The following is a 22,859-nucleotide window of genomic DNA, read 5'->3' as shown; positions in this document are numbered from 1 at the left end:
TGTGTGTGTGTGTGTGTGTGTGTGTGTGTGTGTGTGTGTGTGTGTGTGTGTGTGTGTGTGTGTGTGTGTGTGTGTGTGTGTGTGTGTGTGTGTGTGTGTGTGTGTATGTGTGTTTGTAAAAACAGAAAGAACAAGCTATGTTTGTCAGTATCATACAAGGTTGTTTCACCTCACAACTTATTTATTAAATATTTCAACAGGAGCCAATTTCCTGTTAAGTGTCATTACAGTGTTTCTCCACACACGTACGCCTCCAAAGTGCCACAATTAATTGGACTTTATTTCCAGGAGATAATTTCCGACTGTTAGGTAGGCTGTAAAAGCACATCACCATGCACATAATTACATAGGAAGGCAGGAGCAGCCTGCAAAATTTATTTTCCAGCCCAAACATGAGAGGCTGCTGAGTGGTACTCCGCTACAGCCTTTGAAGAGGCATTTTTGTCTGTATGCAAAGTGTCTCTAAATGAGCTAGCCCTGTCATGCCAATGAGATGCAGCTTAATTTAGGTAAACAACTATCTGAGTCCCTCATAATAGTTATTGAATGAATGAATAAATGACAAAAATGCTGAATTAAATTATATCACATTGGTTTGTCGAATGAAATAAAAAAGTACAGAACGGTACAGTCGCAATAAACCAGAATAGTAAAAAAACAACAGCATGATCGAACTCTAAATTAACTCTGTATACTGTGGCAGGTCTCCAGCTGTCTTGTGTAGCTGAAAGCAGAAACCTGTGTCTTGGATAATTGAGCTCCCCTCTGCCAGACTTATCATTTTGCTTATTATGCACGGATATGTAACACAGTAAAGCAGCTAGATTCTCTCTAGTTGGCTCAGGAGTGAAATCACCACTTCACTGCAAGGTTTGAAATGTTCAATACTAAAGACAAGATGAGGGACACTGGGCTGCCAAGTGACACAGCAGGGGGCTTTTGTTAACGGTCTCTCCTGTCAAAGGTTGTGGAAAACTGGAATAAAACTGTTGAGAGATGGAGTGTTGACTTAAAAAGGGAAAATTAAATGATTTGTGAAAGTCTATGAGGTGGATGAAGCACTGGTAGGTTGTTAACTTGGAAGAAAATCTGCTCCGTCTGTGTGTATGCCTGCATGTCTGAATGTGTGTGTTCGTACGTGTACACGTGCTTGTGTATGTATATGTGTGTCTAACAGAAGGTTCCGGGGCTGCTGTGTGCAGTACCGGCTGGCAGGGTGGCTGTGAGAATGGCCCTGTTTCCTGTGTCAGCTCTAAAATAGGTCCAAACACAGCAGAGATGCACGACGCACTCCGTCTATTTACAGCACTCACACAGTGTGTGCGCAGGATGCTGCCAAGTGTATGGAACCAGACGCAGTCTGCGTTGTACTGTATCTGCTCCCAGACTGAAAAAAAAAGATGTATTCACTTTGAAAAACATACAATATGACATATAAAGAAAGTAGAATAATCTTAAAATGAAAGGCACAGACAGTAAATATCCTTATGTGGAATGTTTTTTGAATCACATAAAATGCGTGTGTGTGTGTGTGTGTGAGAGAGTAAGAGCTGGTGTGTACATGCCCTTGACCCCTCCGTATGTATGTGTTGTGAGAGTTTGGTGTATCGTAAGGTCACTGCGCCCTGCTTATGTCACTGCACCCACCTCCTGTTCACTGGAACGTTGCCCTCTGTGTGTCCGTGACAACCAACAAACCTCCCAAATGACGTAGACATACTGCCACCTTGCCGTCTCCCTCTGGACATGCCCAGTAAATATAAACAGATTCACAAGTCTTACATCACAGTACAAAAGAGGAGGTTATTTCAATACATTTTTGATAACATTTTAATTTGGTCCCACCTTTACGTTGTTTTCTAACACATTCCTCTTAGCGTTTCATTTAAGCAAATTGGTCGTTGGAAGCGCTTGTTCCCTGGATGATTGTCTCACTCTATTATCATCCTTGTATCATTTCTTTCACAGACACACGTGCTTACGGTTGCAGTTTGGAGCCCTGTGTAAAAAAACAGTAGCAGACCACTGGATCATACTTTATCCAACATTCTGAAACCAAGCTACCTGTCATCAACACACACACTCCTCCATAACTGCCACTGACCATTTTCTGCCATGATTGTTTATGTTACTAAACAGCAGAATGTCTGTCACTTGTCACATCATATCAAGTACCAAGAAAACTGTCAACAGTTTGACCTCAACAACTCTACTATGGACCGTACATGATTCTTGTGGCTCAAGGGGTTTACTCCATCAGTCACTTGAAACCATCTCTATTATGTTGGAATCCTTAGCTGCTGGCTCCCCAAAGACCTGCCTTGATGGAAGGGTGGCACCTATTGTAGACTCAAGTCAGGTTTGACATTGGCTCAAGTCAAAGAGCCTTGTTGTCCCTCTGATTTGAGAAGGTCCTCCATCCACTGTTTCAAGGCTGCGCACTCATGACTTGATCAAGTCCTATTTGTATCAAACTGATAAAAAAAATTGCAAGATGCCTCATCTATCGTGTCACCCCGACCAATGAAATTACTAGCATTTTTTTTAAGTTTGTTATTGTCTTAATGCCCACTATCTTAGGGTTGTTTTGTCTCCTGTTATTTTTAGTTTAGCAAGTAACCCTCATATATAGAGACACCATTAAGATAAGTTTCGGTCCCTGTGTAGTTGTGCTGCTCGCCCACACTTTGTCTAGTTAACGCTCCTCTTACTTTAGTTCCCGTAGTGTCCGCCTTAATCCAAATTTCCATCCCTGGTTTCAATTAGGAGGTCAAATGCATGACAATTACGCATAAAAACAGAAACATACATGGTTTTTGGAAAAAGCCCTTTAAGATGTGGCCACTTCCCTTTTAGAATCTTGGTACTCCCTGTTGGCTGGCCTGTTTGTTTGCGTGGGTGCAAGCATCTTTAAGCATTTGTGCAGAAGCAACTGAAGGTTATTTAGGATGGGGGCCATATGGTAGCAGCTTTCAGTTTACACTGTGTCAATTTTCAGTCGTGAGGACTTCTCATGCATTCTGGAGGAGGAGGAGGAGGAGGAGGAGGAGGAGGAGGAGGAGGAGGAGGAGGAGACTTATCTTGAAACTGATAAGACAGCTGAGGCCTTTCTCAAATTATACTGAAATTATATTAATTGCTTGTGAGAGCAGCAGAGCTTTGAATTTTATCTCCCTGATTTTCTTTGCCTGCATCCATTCTCTCTCTCACTATCCCGCCCTGTATGGCTTCCACCATTTTCCCTCCTGACTCTCTTCACCACATTGTCAATCAACTTTCCCCAAAATATGCTTTTATACACATGCAACTGTCAGCCTCCATCTGGGGCTGCTTGTAAGTGAGTGTGAGAGTTTTTTTCTCTGTGTGTTTTGTGTGTGTAGCGGTACGTGTTTGGAGCGTGTTAATATACAGAGGTCACAGGGACGGTGTTTAACACCCATGCACTATATGACCAAGCTTTGAACCAGAAAAGTCAACCAAGAAATCTTGTCTTAGTTGATTTGTGTGTGTGTGTGTGTGTGTGTGTGTGTGTGTGTGTGTGTGTGTGTGTGTGTGTGTGTGTGTGTGTGTGTGTGTGTGTGTGTGTGTGTGTGTGTGTGTGTGTGTCTCTGTGTGCATGCACGCATGTCTTGTGTACACTTGTGCTCCATGAACCAGAGAGCTGGGGTCAGGTGCCTCCAGTGTTGGGCTTAAAGCTGCTTTGAATGGGCCAGGCTGTGCTCATCTTCTGTCTAATCTTCTTGCTCTGGTGAGTGTAGGGAGGAGGAGAAAAAAAATCCATAGTCTTTTCATCCTCCTGTGACCACTGTGCCTGTGAGACAGCAGCCGTGGGAATGGAGATGGATACAGGCAGCCCTGCCTCTGACCTCCCTCTACTCCGACACAAGGGTGGAGATAAACAGGGCCACAAGGATCGCTAACATCTTTCTTTCTCAGGCACACACACACGTGCACACACACACTCATACCGACACACACACACACACACACACACACACACACACACACACACACAATGACACAGACATCTCATTAAAGCAATAGTAGGTGAATGTTGCTACAGCAGTGTGCCACTGGGAGAGTGGTCTATTAGGGATACTATCAAGAGACGGGGAAAAGGAAATGAGAGTCGGTGTGCTTGTCCTGTGTGCATCTAATTCTGGTACGGCATACGTGTTTGACGTATGCCTGATTTTGACCCAGAGATCCGGCCAAGGAGCCAGTATTAGATAAGATAAGATAAGATAATCCTTTATTAGTCCCGCAGCGGGGAAATTTGCAGGCTTATTAATACATATTGGCTGAATCATTATGGTAATGTAGTGACTAGAGAGTTAATAAATAAGATATCTATTACCCAAAGCGTGTTTGTGTGTTAGAGATGAAGAGACTTGATTCTGTGTGCATGTCCGAAAACTGAGAAAGACAGCAGAAACAGCCAGCCGGAGAGAGAGGCTACGGCAGCGTTTTATCCTAAATAACTCTTCCCTCCTCTCTGTTTCCTGGGGATTTTGGAGTGATACTCCCCTCTTGCTCCCTCGCTCCCTCAGCTGTCACAACCCATCACCACAACTATTCCACTTCAGCCGCAGGGATAGAGGGAAAGCTTTGTCCCTCTCCATCACCCTCCTTTCACATCCCTCTCCCTAATGGTAGTTGTGGCATACTGGGTTGTATATTGAGAATGCATTAACTTGTATCCTTTTCTTTTTTTTTCCACCATGACCTATTGGTTTAAGGACACAACAGGAAAATTATGATGTTTTAGTTTTTTGCTAACAAGAGTCTCTTACTCCAAAATGTCAAATTAGAAAGTAAACACAGAGCCATTCCTTTGGTCATGGCTACTATCCATAGAGATGCATTTTTCTTATTATGGTTTGTCAGGGGTCATTAGTGTAATCCAAGCAGACAGAAGTTTATACTGAGGAGAAGTACGCCATAGTATTCCCTTTCTGTTTGTGTCTTTTTTTTTTTTTTTTTGTATCAATATGCAGCCGCTTCCGATAATGTCATCCTACACTGCTCTCCGCTCTTTGCAACCAGAGACTATCAGCTGTGAACTCATCGCTCTCCTTTAATGGCCAGGTCGCAAAGAGGGAGAAAAAATTAGAGCATTGCAAAACAGTGAAGAGGTTGTGTATGTTTAATAGAAAGGCAAACCAGGACTGTGGATCTCTTTATTTCAGTTTTTGTCTCTGCCACAACATTCTTTCCCAGGGGCACACACCACTTCCAAGCCAAACAAAAATAAGACAGCAAGTGATCAACTGAGTTCACAGCTTGGTCTGGCCTGGCGTGTCTATGTTACACTTCAGAGAGTGACCTCACGACACACGGCCCTTAACTGAACGTGCCTCTTTAGTACAGAAGGGACATGCAGAAGTGTGCCGCTCCTCAGCCAACACGCTTGAAGCCCAATCACTACATTGGGAATACAAAGGCACTCCTCTGCCAGGTCTCTGAGGCCATGTACTCTCCAAGGGTGACACTACCCAAACTCTGTAATTATAAAACGCAAAGAGCATTCCTCAGTCTGGTTAGCCCAAACTATGAGAGAGAGGGACAAATATTTACCCCCTCCACCCGTTCCCTCTGTTCCTCCTCCTTTAACACGCCCCCACCCCAATAATTTAACAGTTAGAGCAACTCAGCCTTGTAAACACGATAGTTATGTCTGCGCTCAGAGAGCCATGAAGCAGACATACAGGCTCCACTACCCCTGCAGCTACTACTAATACAGGCACTGCTCCTCTCTTCTCCTCCTCTCCTCTCCTCTCCTCACCTCTCCTCACATCATCCTCTATATTTATGTTATTTTTGGTGTCTTGACACTCAGCTTTCAAAATATTGTATTAATTTAGAGGGTAAGTGTGGACTGACAGAAAGTCAATAGGATATTTACTGCAGTGTACATTTTGTACCAGTGTTGTATTTAAAATTGTAGTCGTCACTGGACACATTGTCTTTCACAAAGTCTTAAAAACTCTATACAACTATAACTTAGTATTTTTCCTACCTATCAATATTTATTGTCACATGCTGTATCTTCAGTCTTTTGAGACTGCAGCAAGCCCTCTGGGAATCCATTACCAGCCAAGGTTGTTAAATCCTGTTTAAGGTACATATGATATTTTATGAAAAGTTATTTCGGTTTTTTTGTGCGCTTTCCACTGAATGTCCAGCAACACGAGCGTGCACAAGCCCCTGCAGCTTTTAGGCAACAAAACTATTTGTTTAGGATTTGGAGAAGTTCATGGTTTAAAATAACTACGCAAGTGAAGTTACTTTAGGGTGCAATATACAGGATTTAGAGCATTAATATAGCAGCAAACAACTTTTCTATGTATAGATAAAGTGGAGTTATGTCTACCTGAGCAGAAAATGGAGTTGCTATTCCTCTGTAGGTGTTTTTATCTGAGCTTCACCTTGCTTTGTTGACATAGCGGGGCCAGCTGTGCGTGCCTTTAGTATATGTTCGTGTATGTGTGTAGCTCACGGAAGCTGCTCTGCACTGCGTTTATACAGAGGTTTCACCTGATAACGCCATTCCAAGCTACACCGTTGATTCAGAAGCGTAACACACACCCTTTGGATTCCCCTCATGAACACAATGTTAGCTCTGTCAGCACTTTTGCCATAGTTAGCGCTGTTAGCACCGTTAGCTGTGAGCTGCCAGGCCAGCCTTCGCCATGTTGAGAGCTGTTAAAAGGCACTAAAAATGCTTCCAATCTTGTATATAGTACCTTTAAGTACAACAAATAAGTCAACATTCACACCTGGTTTCACATGGGACACAAACAGCGGTCTCCTGGGTGAAAGTCCAGTGTTTTTAGACCCATCTGTCCACCCCGATCTCCTCCCTACTGTCTCAAAACTGGATTACATACAAATTGATTATTTGGGCTCTATATGAATACGAATAGCCCATTGCTTTTTGTAGGTAAAGCTAATAAAAAAAACTATGACTCTTCAGCCTACAGCCAAACACGCACAAGTAATACTTGGTATACTGAAATAAAGTACAGTACAGTACTGGCAAAATCAAATTAAACATACCATTTCGGTCCTACACACTTCTCTGTATGAAGTCATGCTTATTTGTCCGCCTAAACTACAGATCCAGACATTGTGTGAGGTACATATATACACACAAATCTCCTACATTTAATTTCTTTTATCATAACAGTTTTACAGAAACATATTTGTGTTGTACACTGATTCTGGAGGACAGTCTAAGGAAGCTGAATTCAGTGAGGTGTCAAGGACATACAGGCACATTCAGGAAGTGTTTGCCTTGATCAAATCTGTGTGTTTATTAATGTGATACCAAATATTTTTTTAATTGTCTGAGCCAAGGGAAACATAAACCGTCCCGCTGCAGAGCACAGACCACACAACTGAGGATATGTGAATGTGTCTCAGACATGTATTAATAGGATACTCCACCAGACTGTTTGTCTTAACACTTTGTAAACAGCGTGATGATATCCCGGGCTTTAATTCTTGAGTCTGTGCATGCATTATGGCGATCCTATTTTGATTAGACATCTTAACTCATTTTAATTAAATACATAAAAGAGAGAATAACAACTTTTGGTGCGAGCGTTCCTGTAAAGTGAGGGAATCGTAACGTCCCAGAGGCTATTTGTGTTTGATGTTAACGGGCAAGCACAATGCATTAAGCCTGGAATGTAAGTAATGTGCACTTAGACACAGAGCCCAAGCCACACTGTGTGGACAGCATCGTTTAATGTGCAGCAATAACTCTGTTAGGCTGCTGTTTCTCATTGCCTCTCTTTAACCCTGCATCTTCTCTATATCTCTTCTCGTTGCCACCCTCTGTACACATTTCTTAAACGGTCAACTGGTGTGAAAGATGAAAGATGAGAGAGGACATTGCAGGTCTCTTCGGAGCTATTTACTTTGTACCATTCTGTCCCTCTGGTCCTGTTTGTCTGAGCGAGGCAAGATACTGAAAATACTCCAGAAACATTTGATATGATGCACTGGTACCGGCTGACTTTTATCTTTTGCTGTAAAAAATTACTGAAACATGTTGTGATTTAAGAGTGGAGTTGAACTCTATCAGTATAAATGCAGGCCCGGGCTCCACAGAGGACCCGCATCCTGGGTGAATGACTGTGAGAGCTGCTGCATGGCAGGATGAAGTGTGTTCATTTCCTTATTTATTGACTCACTTGCTTTTCTCTGAGTGTTTGAAATTAATAACAGCCAGCAGAAATCAGACAGAGGGATGAAAATCAGCACTTTCCCTGCAGTGAAGCCATTCATCAAGCTAACGAGGGGGAGAATAGGAGTGGAGGAGGAGAGGAGGGGAAAAGTGACGTTTGGAGAGGGAGCAGAGAGCAGGAGGGAAGCAGGTGCAGTGTGAGGCAGAGGGGGGAGGGAAAGTGATGTCGGGTACAGAGGCAAGGGGAAGGAAGCTAAGTTTGTTTGCGAGGAGGAGGAGAGTCATTTGGAGGATAGCAGGGCAGACAGAAGAGGAGGAGCTGAGTGTCACTCTAAAAAGAGTGGTAGGGAGAAAAAGACAACTTTGACATTGTAATATAAATAGAGAGGGAGGAGAGAAACAGAGAACACAGACAGATTCTTCTAGTCTCAGGGATTTGCGTATACACCAATGCAGTAAAGAAACTAACAATGATGTGTTTAAACGTTTTAAAGTCCATGCCTTTGTTAATTGCTAATGTTTGGATCCTGCCTCTCTAGAGACTTTCCTAACAACTACATCCACAATGACTAGGTGCTTTAGTTCCCTGCAAGTGGCATTCAATTCCCACAAACAATCAGCAAACTACCAGCTCTAACAGCAATAATGCCACATGATGATGAGGATGGAGGTAGATACAATACAGAGCTCTTGTTCACCGTCTTTTCAACAGTAGTATTTTACTCCCCTTCCCCTCACTGATGGGTGATGATGGGCGTGCCCTCTCCTCAAAGCCTTCACCCTTGCGATGGCTCGCTCCCATGCTGCTCCGCCTCCCCGCAACTCCACCAGAGACCCAACAGTATCTCACACCCAGAGCAGGGCTGACTAAGCACTTACTGCTGAGCCTCTCTTCTCAGAGCGAGAGAGGAGCGCCATGCTGAGAACTCTGCCACAGGAAAATAATTAGCAAAGTGGAGCTCTGCCCAAACACAGTGGCTAAATCTAGTACCACTTCACAAACAAATGCAGCCATAAATCTTTTTCCTGTCTTCCTTTCTTTGCTAGGAAAGCGACATTCTCACATTCAGAAGCAAAATGTGGGTTTATGTTTATGTCTTATGTTTATGCTTACACATTTGAATTTAATCAATTGTAGTACTAAAGATATTTCCAATGAATGACGCTACCAGTAAACCAGCTTCAAGCTGCTTTGCAATCTTTCTTTGAGTCGGTTCAAGCTGAGAGACTTGTGCTTGATGCCATGTAGTGACGCAAACTGTGCCCATCTCACTGTACATGGATATCTGTATTTTTAACTTTAAAGTTAGACCACAGTGTCTTTGGTCACACAGGCTAAATATAGTCAACGCCTTCTGAGCAGTCTCCAGTTTCTAACTCCTTTCCGAGAGGCAGGTGGAGCAGAGAGGAGGAGGGGGGGGGATAAATCATCCCTCGACTTTTGACCCATATGGAGCAGGAGGTTGTTTTTGTACTTCTGCGCTGCCCCCTTCTCCTTCTGGCCTCTGCACCCCTCCTCTATCTTATTCATTTTCTCCTCCACATGACAGGTCAATCTGGATCGATTTCATCTGCCCTCGATGACTGAGACCAACATCCTGGCACCCAGAAATAGAGCTCTCTGTGATAGCAGAGCCTCCAACCAAGCATTACCGTTAGCATGCAGCTCTGAGCTGAGTGAGAGAGGATGTGGGGGACATAACCATTTGGAAAACATTCACAGGACGTAAATTACTGCACTGATGAACTACATTGCTATAAAGAAGCAAAAAAAAAAAGGGAAATAGATGGTTGTTACTAGATGTGGTGTATGGGTGACAGTATTTCAGCAAGTTTCATCTAAGCCGCTCTGCCATACACTGGCCACATGGTTGGTGGCCTACCTGTTACAGTATGCATATGTGAACACACACACAGACGCAAACCTGCTTTCCCAATCTATATTTGCACTCAGCTCTCTTCCTCACAGCCTCTTTAAAACACTTGCTGTGCATATACACACACCTGGTGTTTTATCTTTGTCAGCATATTTTGGGTCCTTCACCTCCCCGCTAGGCTCTAAACTCCTGTGTCTCTTTGCATGGTGAACCCCTGAGGTGTGCCTGCCTTTATAACACAAACACAAACCAGTCATAGGTAAGACACACCAGCAGCCTCATACCAACATTAACCTCTCTTTATCAACGACACCTCACTGTGTAAATACATTTGTGCCTGGAATTTTTCTCTTGCATTGGTTGAGAAGAGGCGCAGTGACACAGTGTCCTGGACTGGTGGTGTCTGGGCATCCCAGGCTGGAGTCAGGACACTCTTTCCCCAGGCAAGGACATGGAGACCTGGCTCTCCGTCTCCATCACTCAGCCTGTCCTCCTGGAGCTACGTGGCCAGACTGCTCATCTCCCCCCTCCACACCCCCTCATATGCATGGATTTGCATAAAACAAAGACATGGCTCTGAGTGCAATGTCTGCCTTGGGTGAAACTGCTAAGAGCAGGATCGACCAGACCGCACCACACGCAGCCACTCTAAGCTCGGCTGGCAGGTTGTCAGAGCGCAACATCGGTACAGCACAGCGGCGTGGCGAGGGAGCCGAGATTTACGAGGCTGACTAAGATCGACACCCTCATGGTTTTCCACTTTCATTCGTTTAACATCCGTTCCCTTGGCATTGTTTATATTCGACACCCCTTAGCCGTGAGCAGAGGGCACCTAATTCACAGTGATGACGTGGGAGGAGAATCGGAGCACTTAAAACACTTCATCTAAAGATGATTTGTCCTTGTCTTCCCTGATGGCTTTTGTCCTGCATCCCCTCTTGAAGTTAAGTGGAATTGGAGAAAGGCCAGCTACTGATCCCAAGCCCCACTTAGACACAATCAAGTAAATAACACTGCACACAAGTACATGTACATACAAACACGCGTGCATACATACATTCTTCTTCACCAAGGTTCAAAGTCATGATTACAAGCTCAGACATTCTTTCATCCTAATGCGTCATGACCAAGCACATCACGGCGTCAGCTATGGAACAATCAGTGAAGCCATTACAGGAACAATTGGGTTTGCAATATACATTTGCCCAGTTTCCTCTCTGTCTCCGTGAATTGATTTCAGGACTAGAAGCATATTCTTCCCTCTGCCTCTCTCCTGCTGTCCGACACACTCTGCTTTTCCTCTCTGCCTTTTTTTTTACACACAATCTGAACATGTGATTAACATTTGAATGAGTGTCTATAATGTGCTGGTTTTGCTATTGATCCAGGATGACTGAAAATGTCATATCTGTGTAGTGTGTGTGTCTTTGTGGATTCAAATAAGGTAGGAAAATGCATACAGTATTCTGCAAAGTTATGGCAATAGGGAGATAGAGAGATATGTGATTGAGAGAGATACTGGTAACATAATAAAAGGTGTCTACTCTTTAGCATATGAATAGGCATTGACAAACTATGGCATATTATGTGTCCATTATGGAAGCATTACAGACCTTTGCAATATGCTATAAAACACTCAATATTATATGTGGTGACTGTATCCTCTCTCTATTTAATCTGAGAGTCTAATATTAATGAATATTTAATATGGATTTTATTGTGTAGGTGCATAATAGGAAACAACATGACCAGCAATAATTCTGCATATTATAATTAGGTTTGATGTTACCAGACAGCTGTGATCATTTTGCAAAGCTTGTTTTACAAATGCGACTTCATTCCTTGTTATGAAGTTTAAATTACAGGGGAAAGAAAGACAAAATAGCTGAGAAAGATCAAGAAACAAGTGTTTTACCTCAGGGAGACAAGGGCACGGAGGATTGCGGCTTGAAATCACAGATGGAGGAATTTTCTCGATGACCTAAAGGAGCAGATGAGATTGAACAAAGATAAAAGAATAGATAAATGATTTTCAAGGCAAACATACATGCTGTCTTCTTCTCTACCTCCTTTGTTTCTTCTACTGCGTTTGTCACTCTCTGCCACCCTGTCAGGCCAACAAACAATCACAAAGAAACAAGTAGATCCATTCTGAGCGAGATTCACTCTCACCTTGTCGGTCTGTTGAAACACAGTACATGTATCATAGTAAGCGTTTGATGCGGAGGGAAATGTAAAAATTTGCATGCAAATAGATTTTACAGGCAGAACTCATGCATCAAAACAGTGTAACCACAAGAGACAAAACTAAAATATCTAAGCACACAGTGTGCCGTCGCACAGAAAAGGAGTTCTATGCAAAGGCCTTTACACTCCTGTTAATCTCATTAAATTACATAAGTAATTGTTCTTAAAGGCAGGGAATTTATCCTACGAATATAATTAACAGTGGAGGATGTGAATGTCGGACTCTCGTACTACCCCATGACAAACACTGTCATAAGCACCACCCTCAGAACACTCACAAGTAAGCGTGTTGCTCGAGGCGTCCAAATAGGCTTTTTCATATTACCTATAAATGTTGCTACACAAGTTAAAACATTTGCTTAGCTCTTCGGCTTCTGTGCGCTGATGCCAAGCAGGGTCCCTTTAAAACGTTGTAAAAAATGACAGTTGAGGAAATACTTTTCCCATACACTGCAGTGAAGGGAATTTTAAATAATTGGATTTTCAAATAAATGCCACATAACTCAGTTCTATGGAGTATACAGAACCTGCAGGAAAACAGAAGCGATGCAGCGTGGTGATATTAGTACTGCAGCAGAAACAGAGCCGTTGCATCTAAATCACAAAGTGTAATCTTTCATTAGAGTGAGAGATATTTAAAAACTATATAAACAGTGCCAAAAGGGCAAAACGCATGTTGGAAAAAAGACAAAACGGCCTCTTCACACACAAATACTAGAGAGCTGAATCAAGGATAAAACAAATTGCTGAATATTGATCATTGTTCTTTATAAATGACTGAACCCACATTGAATGTGTTTTCTGATTGTGCAGCTCCACATTTCATTAAAAGCATGCTTTAATGATAATAATAAAATAATTCACTTTAAATACCATTAAATCCCAAGATTTGTGTATTGAAACTGTGATTGCGGTCATATATATGATTTCAATTTTTAGAAATTTGAAAAACACATGCTACTTTGAAAGACTTTAATCCCTCATACATTTATTTCACCTTTTGTGCAATGGTACTGCTGAAAGATGGTGTTTCATTTATTCAAGTCACAGGCTCTTGGTTTGGGTCCATTTACAGACATATAAAATTACCCCAGCAAGTCCCGACCACCTCATTACCAACATAACCTGCAGCCAGTCTTTCAAGGACAACTCTCTAATGACACTGCGTGTTTCCGCTTAATGTCTATTTGAAGCACACTGAGACTCTTTGCCACAAAGAAATGTATAGAAAGAGCAAAGTGTACTCTGATAAAATAAGCAGCTTAATTGATCCCTGATGTCAGTTTAATTCTAACGGAGTGAGTGTGTCTCTACCGACTGTACACTGTTAGGTGAGAGGAATTGTTCTGTCTTTGTGTCTGGTCTCTTTCACAGATGTGGCTGCCACCTGGTTGTGTTGAGACACCTGACTTCTGTTATTGTTTGCACATCCAGCATGTTCTATATCTGCATTGCTGTTTTGCAGAACCAATCTTACAAAATCTTTCCGTATGAAACACATATATTAAATTCAATTATATGAATGATTTTTCTACTTAGCAAACTCCTTTTTTTTAAGTAGAGCAAGCAAGTGGAAAAAGAACAGATCTATTTTGTTTCTTCATTTTTCAAATTTTGGACTCATTGCACTTCAAGTGAGAGGATTGATAATTCATTTCTTCAAAAAACAATTTGAATCGATAGTATTTTTCAGTAGATATATGTTGTTTTTCATCTTGATGCAAGTGTAGATTCAAGACTGACACTAAGAATCCCAGTTTAGGCATACTTGTTTTGTTGTGTCTTTGCAACACCCTCAATGCAATCCTTGAATGATGTGGGTGTGAGAATAACATGAACTGCTGTCCGTGACCATCATGGCCAAGTGCCGTTTATGTCCAGCTCTACATATTTTTAGGGAATGCTTGTGCCGCAAACATGCAAGTACACACACACACACACACACCTTTTGTGTATTTATACCTACTGTATGAGTCATCAACTCAACAATTTTGTTCCAATTCCTTAGAAAGGTACTTGTGTAATAAAAACAAAAGTATGCCGCGAGAGTGTAACTCTCTAAGACCGGTGAAATACAGGAAATGGCTAAAAAAAAAATGGCAGTGACTAGTATTGAATTTACTGTGAACTGTCCCATGTCGGATGTGCATGTACATCTCGTTCAGTGAGTTCTGGGCAGAGGAAATGAGCTTGAGCTCCCCTGGGCACGGATTACTCTAATGACTTTTAGAGCAGCCTTGTGTGCTGCAACTTTTGACCTCTGCTCATCCTCTTCTCCAAAAGATCACAAGAGACAAACACATTCACAGACATATTCTCACACATTTACACATACAAGCACACATACAAAACACACAGGGACTAATCAACCTTACACACGGTCCGGCATGAGTTAAGAGATGCAAAATCACACACAAACAGCAAGACAATAGATCTTCTCTAGCCCTTTCCCTGGCACCACTTAAGGCCTGGAAGTTCTAGACCCCAAACCAGCTCTTAGTTTGGGTTCTGTCAACTGGCGTACCGCTACTTGATAGAATATCATGCTGCATCTCAGGCAGTAAGCCCGCATAGCACCAACGTTCCATATGAGTGCATCATTGAAAAATCGATAGATTTATCACTTACACAACCATTGCACACTGGTGCCACAGATATACCGGGAAACATCTTTTGCAAATCAGATCTGTCTTCAAACAAATGTCGTTTAGCTTGAAGACTTAAGTATTTGAATCATATAAATGCCAGAATAAAGAGAAACACAAGGAGCATCATGCTGGGGCAGAAATATGCAGGGCCATGTATTGTTTGTCTGCGGATTTATGTTAGTGCTGTTGCGTTCAGGCTGGTAAGTGTGTGTTCATTTCTAGGCTCTCTGGTGAGTGTGTATTTAGTTCTAGTTTTAACATTAGGGGTCTAACTGGTCTATCCCAATACGGAAACAATCAAAATAAACAAGCTAAAAGTCAAACAGGACAGCCTTGAACAGAAACCAATTTTTCATTTTTTACATGCCACTCTAAACACATCAAAAAACCCACCACATAAATGTACAGCCTTGAGAGAAGCGAAGCATAACTCCTAGATTTAAATAAAAAAAGGCAAGTATAAAGAGACATGCTCTTTTAAAGAGAGGAAAGGCAAAAAAATATGCTATACAAAGGCATTGAATACATTTGTGTGGTTAATATGAAATATCAAAATATAGCAGCGCTACTACTTAGATCAAATAGATGTAATTAGATAAATTGAGGAAGAAGGAGAACGGCTTGGCTGTAAATTGCATGGTGTGTGCATGCTAAGACCCAACACTGGCACAGCTGCACAGAGCTGCACTCACGATTTATCATCTCTACATCGCAGGAGCCAGTGGCCCACACCACTATTAATCATCAGCAAAATCATTTAATTCAGCCCAAGCCTGACTATTGTCTCAGTCTCTCCCTCACTCTGGGCAAATCCGCCACCACAGCAGCAGCACGCACCTCAGAGGAAATCACACAAAACAAAGTGGGATACAAGTATGGGGTTAAAACTAGCTCTCTCTTCTTTTTTTTTTTTTTTTTTTTTTTTTTTTTTTTTTTAAAGGAGCTGTGCAGCTCATCATCCCTGGCAGATGGTGCACAGAACGTTTTTTGTTTTTTTTTGGTAAGTTTAACAAGTATGAAATTTATAATGACTCAGACTACTCATAGAATGACAGAAGATCACTCGGTGTTTTGTGATCAAACTGACAGTGTGGGTAATTTTCATGAAAGGCACCCATTGTGTACATCCTTTGCTCAGAGCCATGCACACACAAACTGTGGCTAAACCGCAAAACTAATCCAGACTGAATATGTCCTCAGAAACCTTAGTGTTTCTTCAAAGTGGGTTTTGGCACATTGGTCTTCCTCTTTCAACAAACAAATTGTTCTGGAACAGTGAAACAAGATGCCCATAAGGCTATTCCTTGTCCCAGAACTTACAAAATAACTTTTGCTCTTGTGTTTCAGAAAAGTGGACTTTTCAGTTTGTGCACCAGTACAATGCAAAAAGTTATGTTGAAAGAAGACAGAGTCAGATAACTAAACACCAACTGCAATGCACGACTGGGTACATGCACTGAGCCTCTTTCTGCCCACCGCAGCGGCTGACTTGCATTGGCACCTTCTCCAGCGCCCCCTCACATGCCTGACATGGCAGTGCCCTCACTGCACCCCGCTCACCGAGAGCATGTCCTCTCCAGGCCCACTGACAAACAGGATAAAGCAGGGTAGAATTGGGAAAGCCAGACGATGACAGGCTAATGACAGTGAGCACACAGTGTCTGAAAAACACAGACTGCGGGCACACAACACATATAAAGATCAGGAAGCAAGCAATGTGAAAAAGGACAAACGGATGTTGCAGATATAGAACATGCATAGCCACAAGAAATTCACATAGAGATGTCATTCTCACATACTTCCATAAGTCCTTCAAGGAAAACACATTCACATTAGCACCTTTTTAACCTCACAGACATGCATGCACATCCACACACACAAGCACACAAGCATACACAAAGAGAGAGAAAGAGAGAGAGAGAGAGAGAGAGAGAGAGAGAGAGAGAGAGAGAGAGAGAGAGAGAGAGAGAGAGAGAGAGAGAGAGAGAAAGTGACTCACAGATACCTACACCAATTGCAGGTCACACAATAACATTAACATAATGTGATTATCTTATACAAATCTGTATAAGGCTTCCACAGATGAGTATATCATTTGTATACCTAAATACTTCAAAAAATATATTGTTTCATCTTACATGATGGTTTTATTACAAAGATGATTTAGAATGGAAATTTAGTTTAAATCAAAAAAAAATGTGGATCTTAGTATTGTGAAAAGGATTCAGAGTTAATTTGGGGATTTTTTTATGAAGAAAAAAAGAAACCTGTATCAGATAATAGCGTGTTAGAACAAAAGTCAAATGTGGGCCAATCTCTGTTTGTGGTTTCATCAACTCATACCGGACCGGATTGATGCTGCACTCGGGCCAAAAAGGACAAAGTGTCTCGACCTGAATTTATTTCCTTTTTTTAAAAAAATATATATCGGTTTGGGTAAATTTTGCATAATGACTGTTGTAAACAATTATGGTTCTGTTTAGTTCATGGTGGCGCGTTTTTAAATTAGCGTCGTATAAAGACAAGAGGGGCGACAAGAGCTAATATAAACAGTGTTAATATGTAGTGCATTAATCTCCATCACGGTTTGATTCTAGTTTCATTGTGTTTCAATCACAAAAGCAAAAAAATGTCAAGGCAAGTCAAAAGAAAAGTGAGAAACGTATTGAAGACAATTACATACATTTATTGCATATCATTTAATTGTATGAAATGAAAAGAACGAGCACATATGAACATCACATATGGTTAGTGAGTGAAATAATTTTGCACAGCAAAATCTCCCCCTCTCTCTCTGTATATATAAACTATATATAAGATGAAAGATTAATTAACATATTTTCAAGATTTATTGGCGAATGGTACTCAAACCTCATTTTTTACATGCAGGGTGTCAATCCCTGACGATCTAAACAATGTCCAGACATTATTCATTATAATAATTGTTATTGCTTTGCAAATATTGAGATCGTTTAACACAAAACAACAGTCTCTCCTCAACTGATAATAAAGAATGAAAATGTTACGATCAAGTCGTAAAATGAATGTGTGATGTGGAGAATACTAACTTTTTCCTTAACTTCCACATGATGACAGGCGAGACTTTTTTGTGCATTTCAGTCCAAAATACGTCAGTAGGTTGAAGACACACATTTCCAAAAAAACATGGTAATTTACTTTGTCTTCTCTAACAATACTTTTTGAAATACCATAGTGAAATGTGTGACGCTGACCAATAGAGCTCTCACACTTTGAGGCACATGCTGCAAAAGTGTGGTTTATGAACTGCACATTTGCACAAATTGGAGCCGAGCCAATTTATCTAAACCCTTGTTTAAATACTGTTGTGAAGCAATCTTCTTAATAATAATAATAATAATAATAATAATAATAATAATAATAATAATAATAATATTAATCCATATGATTCAACCTGTACCACGTTTTCTTTTGCAACTTTGCAACTTTGTACTTAAATTACGCTTACAAAATGGTTTAAAGGTTGGCAAATGCAGAGAAGAATATCTTTAAATAACGTTATAGGCAATAGAGATCAGACTAAACTTCCAGGAAAAGGGATCGGTGATTTCCTTTACAGTGAAGTCTTTTCTTTTTTCCTCTCCCACCAGGATCCCCGCCGATCACCTTCCTTAAGGAACGCATAGGGCATTCACTGCAGCCTAATGACAGCCGGCGGTGGTGCACTTCAACACAGCTGAAATGCACTTGTATGAGGGGTTGGGAAGTCTTGTCACTTTTTTGTTGCTGTCCCAAAAAAGTGAGGAGGCCATAAATGAAGTTATGAATGCCATGCTGGAGTCATCCGACAAGAAGAACATCTTCAAGCACAGAAAGAAAAGAAAAAAGAAAAAAAACCATACATGTCCAGCATGCAGGAAAGTTCAATAAGACATCTCTTTAAAAACAATGAATAGTTTGTAATGAATATAGTCTTTTGTTGCTCAACACAAAAGCAAGCAAACGCATGAGATGAGGTGGCGTCAAACGGCAGGCTCGCAATCCTCCAAGTTTGGCAGATAAAAAAAGAAAAAGTAAAAAAAAAAGACCAAAAACATATTGTCGATGGATGCAGTTTGACAAGAATCTGTACACTGTACACTGGAGTATACTCAGTGCTTGCATGCACACTTCGTATACTGCAGCATAAAGTTGGATCAACTTTCAAAAATCAGATTTTACTCAAACACTGCAAATCTAATGAACAACGATGAAAAAAAAAGACAAACAGGCTATGAATAATAATATAGTGAGTATGATAGAAAAGCGTAGATGAAAGTTTTCTGAATATGCCTCTCCAAAATAAAACGAAACCCGAAAGACAAAGCCCTTCAAATCTAAAAACAGTCGGCGACGTTTAAAAGTGTGTAAAATAAAAAAAGTAAAAAGTTGACAAATTAGTTCTTGGTCTAGTAGTTTTTTTTGCGCCAAATGAAAAAAAAAAAAAAAAAAAAAAAAATGTTTCATGAAAACTTTTGTAAGCGGGGGTGAGTAACCCATCTGATATTCTTTTTTTTTTTCTCACGATTATGTCGAGACTCACATGAAAAACTCCGGGGATGAAGGGTTGTTGTCACTGCTGGATCCATTTTCTCTGAAGCCGTTGCTGATGAGCTTCTCATACTTTTCTTTGTACGCGTCCCTCTCCCGGACCAGCCTGGAGATCTCCTGCTTTAGGTGATCGACCTGCTGGATGAGTTGCGTCTTCTCTCCCTCCAGGACGTGCCGCTGCTGGACCCGCTTGTACCGGCAGGACTGCGCGTAGCCTCTGTTCTTTAGGGTCCTCCTCTTCTGTTTCAATCTGATCACTTCTTCCTTGCTGACCCCCCGTAGCTGCCGGTTCAGCTCCCGCACTGACATGCTGACCAGCTGGTCGTCCGAAAACCGGTCGTCCAAGCGCATGTGTGGGTGAATTGTCCCAGAAGTGCCGTTGGACTGGACGCCGGGTGCTTGGTGGTGGCCGTTGCTGTGGTGGTGATGGTGGTGGTGGTGGTGCTGCCCTCCGTTCTGAGCGGCTGCCGCAGCGATGACTGCCGACACCACGGCGGCGGCGGACCCCATCTCCTCCCCGGCCATGGTGCCTCCTGCCCCGGCTGCGCCAGAGAACTGCTGGCCCCTGGCATAGCCATCGAACGACTGGAGCTGGTGACTGCTGTTGATCAGCGCCTCGACCGCGTCTTCGGGGCTGAAGCCCAGCGCCTCTGGATTCAGCTGCTGTTGATAACCGGACATCCAGTAGAAATCCTCTATGTGTGTCTTCTGCTCGCTCCCCGAGCCCGGACTGGGCGCCGAGAAGCTTGGGGAAGGGGGCACCGAGCTGCACGGCGTGCTCATCGGGGTGGAAGACAAGGATCCCCCGGCGATAAGGCGACTACACTGGCTGATGTTGCGATCGGGCTCCACCGGCTCCTTTTTCACTTCAAACTTCATCAGATCGAAGTCATTAACATATTCCATGGCCAGGGGACTGGTGGGCAGGTCGGAGTTGCTCATTGCCAGCTCTGATGCCATCCTCTTGCTGCTGACAGTCCTCCAAGTGGGGTGAAGAGCAGCTGTCAAACTTGGTTGGTTGGGAAGAACGTGAGCCAGTTTAAAAAATTTTAAGCGTTTGTCTTGATTCTGCAAAAAAAAAAAAAAAAAAAAAAAAAAAAAAAAAAAAGAAGAAGCTTTTCAGCGTCCTTTTTGCAGCCGCGGACTTGCAGGCGTGTGAGAGTAGTTTTTCTTTGCAGAGTCTATTGCACAGACACACCAGTGCCGCGCGCACGAGTAGCGGAGTCCTTTTTCAGCATTTGGAATTCGGCGGTTTTGTATTTCAAACATTTAACACTTTACGGTTTCTTCATTGGTACATTGCGCACGCGGAGAGGGAGAAGAGCTGAAAGTAGGGGAGTGAATGCACGGCGCTGACTGGTAGGGCGATATTTTAGAGGGATCACACAGCAGATGAGTTTAAGAGCATTGTAGCTGCCCTGACGTCAGTCTGGAAATAGGAAATTGACTCGGACGAAGAGCCAATAGGGTCTCACACTCCGAGAGCTAATTAACATATTAGTAGCCCTACAGAAACCAAACTTTTCGCAACTGTCAAAGGCCATCAGCTGACTGTCAGCCGGGACGCAGACTTTTAACTATTTCAATCACCTCTTTTATGTTCAGCAACAATTGATCCAAGTTTAAAATCAGTGAAATGATGAGATGCTTGCATGCAGTAAAGTAATTACCATACGAATCCTTGTGCAAGTGATAGCGAGAGAAGAGAACACAATGATTAATAGCTCGAAAGTTGGAATAGATAGATGAATGCATCGAGCCTTTCACAAATCTACCGTGTATCATAATTATTCACCTTTTATTTAATTGAGATATTTAAACTGTTATCTGTGTTACTTGTATATCTTGCAATAAAAAGGCTGTCTTTATGACAGCATGTCACAACATTTTTCTGACCTAGAAAAATTCACTCAAAGTTATTTGTGACATATATTTCAGTTTTGTGCCATGTATGTCGATGTTGAGCGGTAACTTCTGAGATAATTGACCAGAAATATGAAAGGTGTATAGAGGAGATTCGTCATGCCTCTACGTACCATTGTAAAACTCAACACTGCCACCTTTTGGACATGCCAGTGCATGGGCTTCCAATCACTATAATAGTCCACACGTATTTCAAACAATAAATAAAATATGTTATAAAGGGATGAAAAAAAAATTGTTGATAAAAAAAACACACATACTATTAAAGTGTACCTTTTTTTCTTTATTCATTAAGTAAAAGGCACCGATATGTTTGAATTTCAAAGGAGTTATGTAAGAAAGTGGAAGTAAATACCAGTGAACCCAGTGTTCCATCCAAACTATATTATGTCCCACTGCCATAAAAATCACTTTATCTACGCACTGGCCCAGGCGTTGCTGTGGAGTCATATAAACCACTCTTGTACATTGCACTTTATCTCAGTTCAGAGGTCTCTTACTTTTAATTGACTCACGTACAACAGTAACATAAGTCGGTCTGGGTATTTCTAGTTGCCATGAAACTGTGTGTCGTGTATAGTTAGAGGGTCATATGGGCGTAACCATGTGGATTAAACTTTTATTTTTGGTGTCTACGCTGTAAAGAATCTTTTGAATAAGCTTGAGCATACAAGGACCCTTGCGATGCTTTTTCTAGATTCTTATTTTATAAAAAAATATCAAACAGACAACTTAGTTCACTGCTAATGTGAAGAGATACTGACACATACAGCAAACAGGCTGGTGAGTGTGACTTATGAGGGAGTCCCTGGTATACCACCTAATGATAATATATTTTAGCTTGCTTATAATGCATTAGCCTGGATTTATCAACAAAGATGGCTTTAGTTTGGGATTCATACCCTTAAGTTTGAGTTCCCTATTACATCTGCATTAATGGCAAAATGTAAATTACTAATGAAACATGGCGGTTTACACATTCAATGATAATGCAATATGTTTGGGAAAAGAGTGATGTAAGCTATACTAAGGCTGGGTCTAGTTGGCCAGTCGAAGTGTTGATTTCTTTTGTGGCCGCTTTTGACATGGTGCTGACAAATAACCATTTCTTTCCTCTGACAAAAGCCTATAATCATAGGCTGTCTCTCTCTCTCTCTCTTTCCAAGTGTATGATCTCATCGTTGTGACGATGTGTATTTTTAGATTCCTGGGTGCACACTATTTAATGATAGGCCAAATCAGTCACATCCCTGCTGCCAAAAGCTCTGGAAGATGATCCTGCCAATCAGACAGATACTTTCATAACCATAAGGAGTTTAACACTTTGCTATGGTTGTCCAAAACTGTAGCTAAGATGGTGTCTTTCAGTTTGGTCTGTTTTAAATTGAGTGGAATAACTCT

At 41.7% G+C, this 22,859-nt stretch overlaps 1 protein-coding gene across 1 annotated transcript; it reads right to left on the bottom strand.

The window, feature by feature from the left end:
• Nucleotides 1-11,986: 11,986 nt before the first annotated feature.
• Nucleotides 11,987-20,539, bottom strand: mafa (MAF bZIP transcription factor a). The gene is made up of 2 exons (XM_054614501.1): nucleotides 19,528-20,539; nucleotides 11,987-12,052 (listed from the first exon to the last, which is right to left on the bottom strand). The coding sequence occupies exons 1-2, from the start codon at nucleotides 20,493-20,495 to the stop codon at nucleotides 12,025-12,027; spliced, it is 996 nt and encodes a 331-aa protein (XP_054470476.1). The 5' UTR covers nucleotides 20,496-20,539; the 3' UTR covers nucleotides 11,987-12,024.
• Nucleotides 20,540-22,859: the final 2,320 nt, after the last annotated feature.

The sequence above is a fragment of the Anoplopoma fimbria genome, chromosome 2, assembly GCF_027596085.1.
Source record: "Anoplopoma fimbria isolate UVic2021 breed Golden Eagle Sablefish chromosome 2, Afim_UVic_2022, whole genome shotgun sequence".
NCBI lineage: Eukaryota > Metazoa > Chordata > Actinopteri > Perciformes > Anoplopomatidae > Anoplopoma > Anoplopoma fimbria.
The sequence above is the reverse complement of the archived record's forward strand: the minus strand, read 5'-3'. Positions and strand labels throughout refer to the sequence as shown.

Coding starts and splice junctions, on each gene's coding strand:
- mafa (XM_054614501.1), bottom strand. CDS start 20,495: ATGGCATCAGAGCTGGCAATGAGCAACTCCGACCTGCCCACCAGTCCC. Junction 12,053..19,527: donor TCATCCCCGGAGTTTTTCAT/GTGAGTCTCGAC, acceptor CTGCTCCTTTAG/GTCATCGAGAAAATTCCTCC.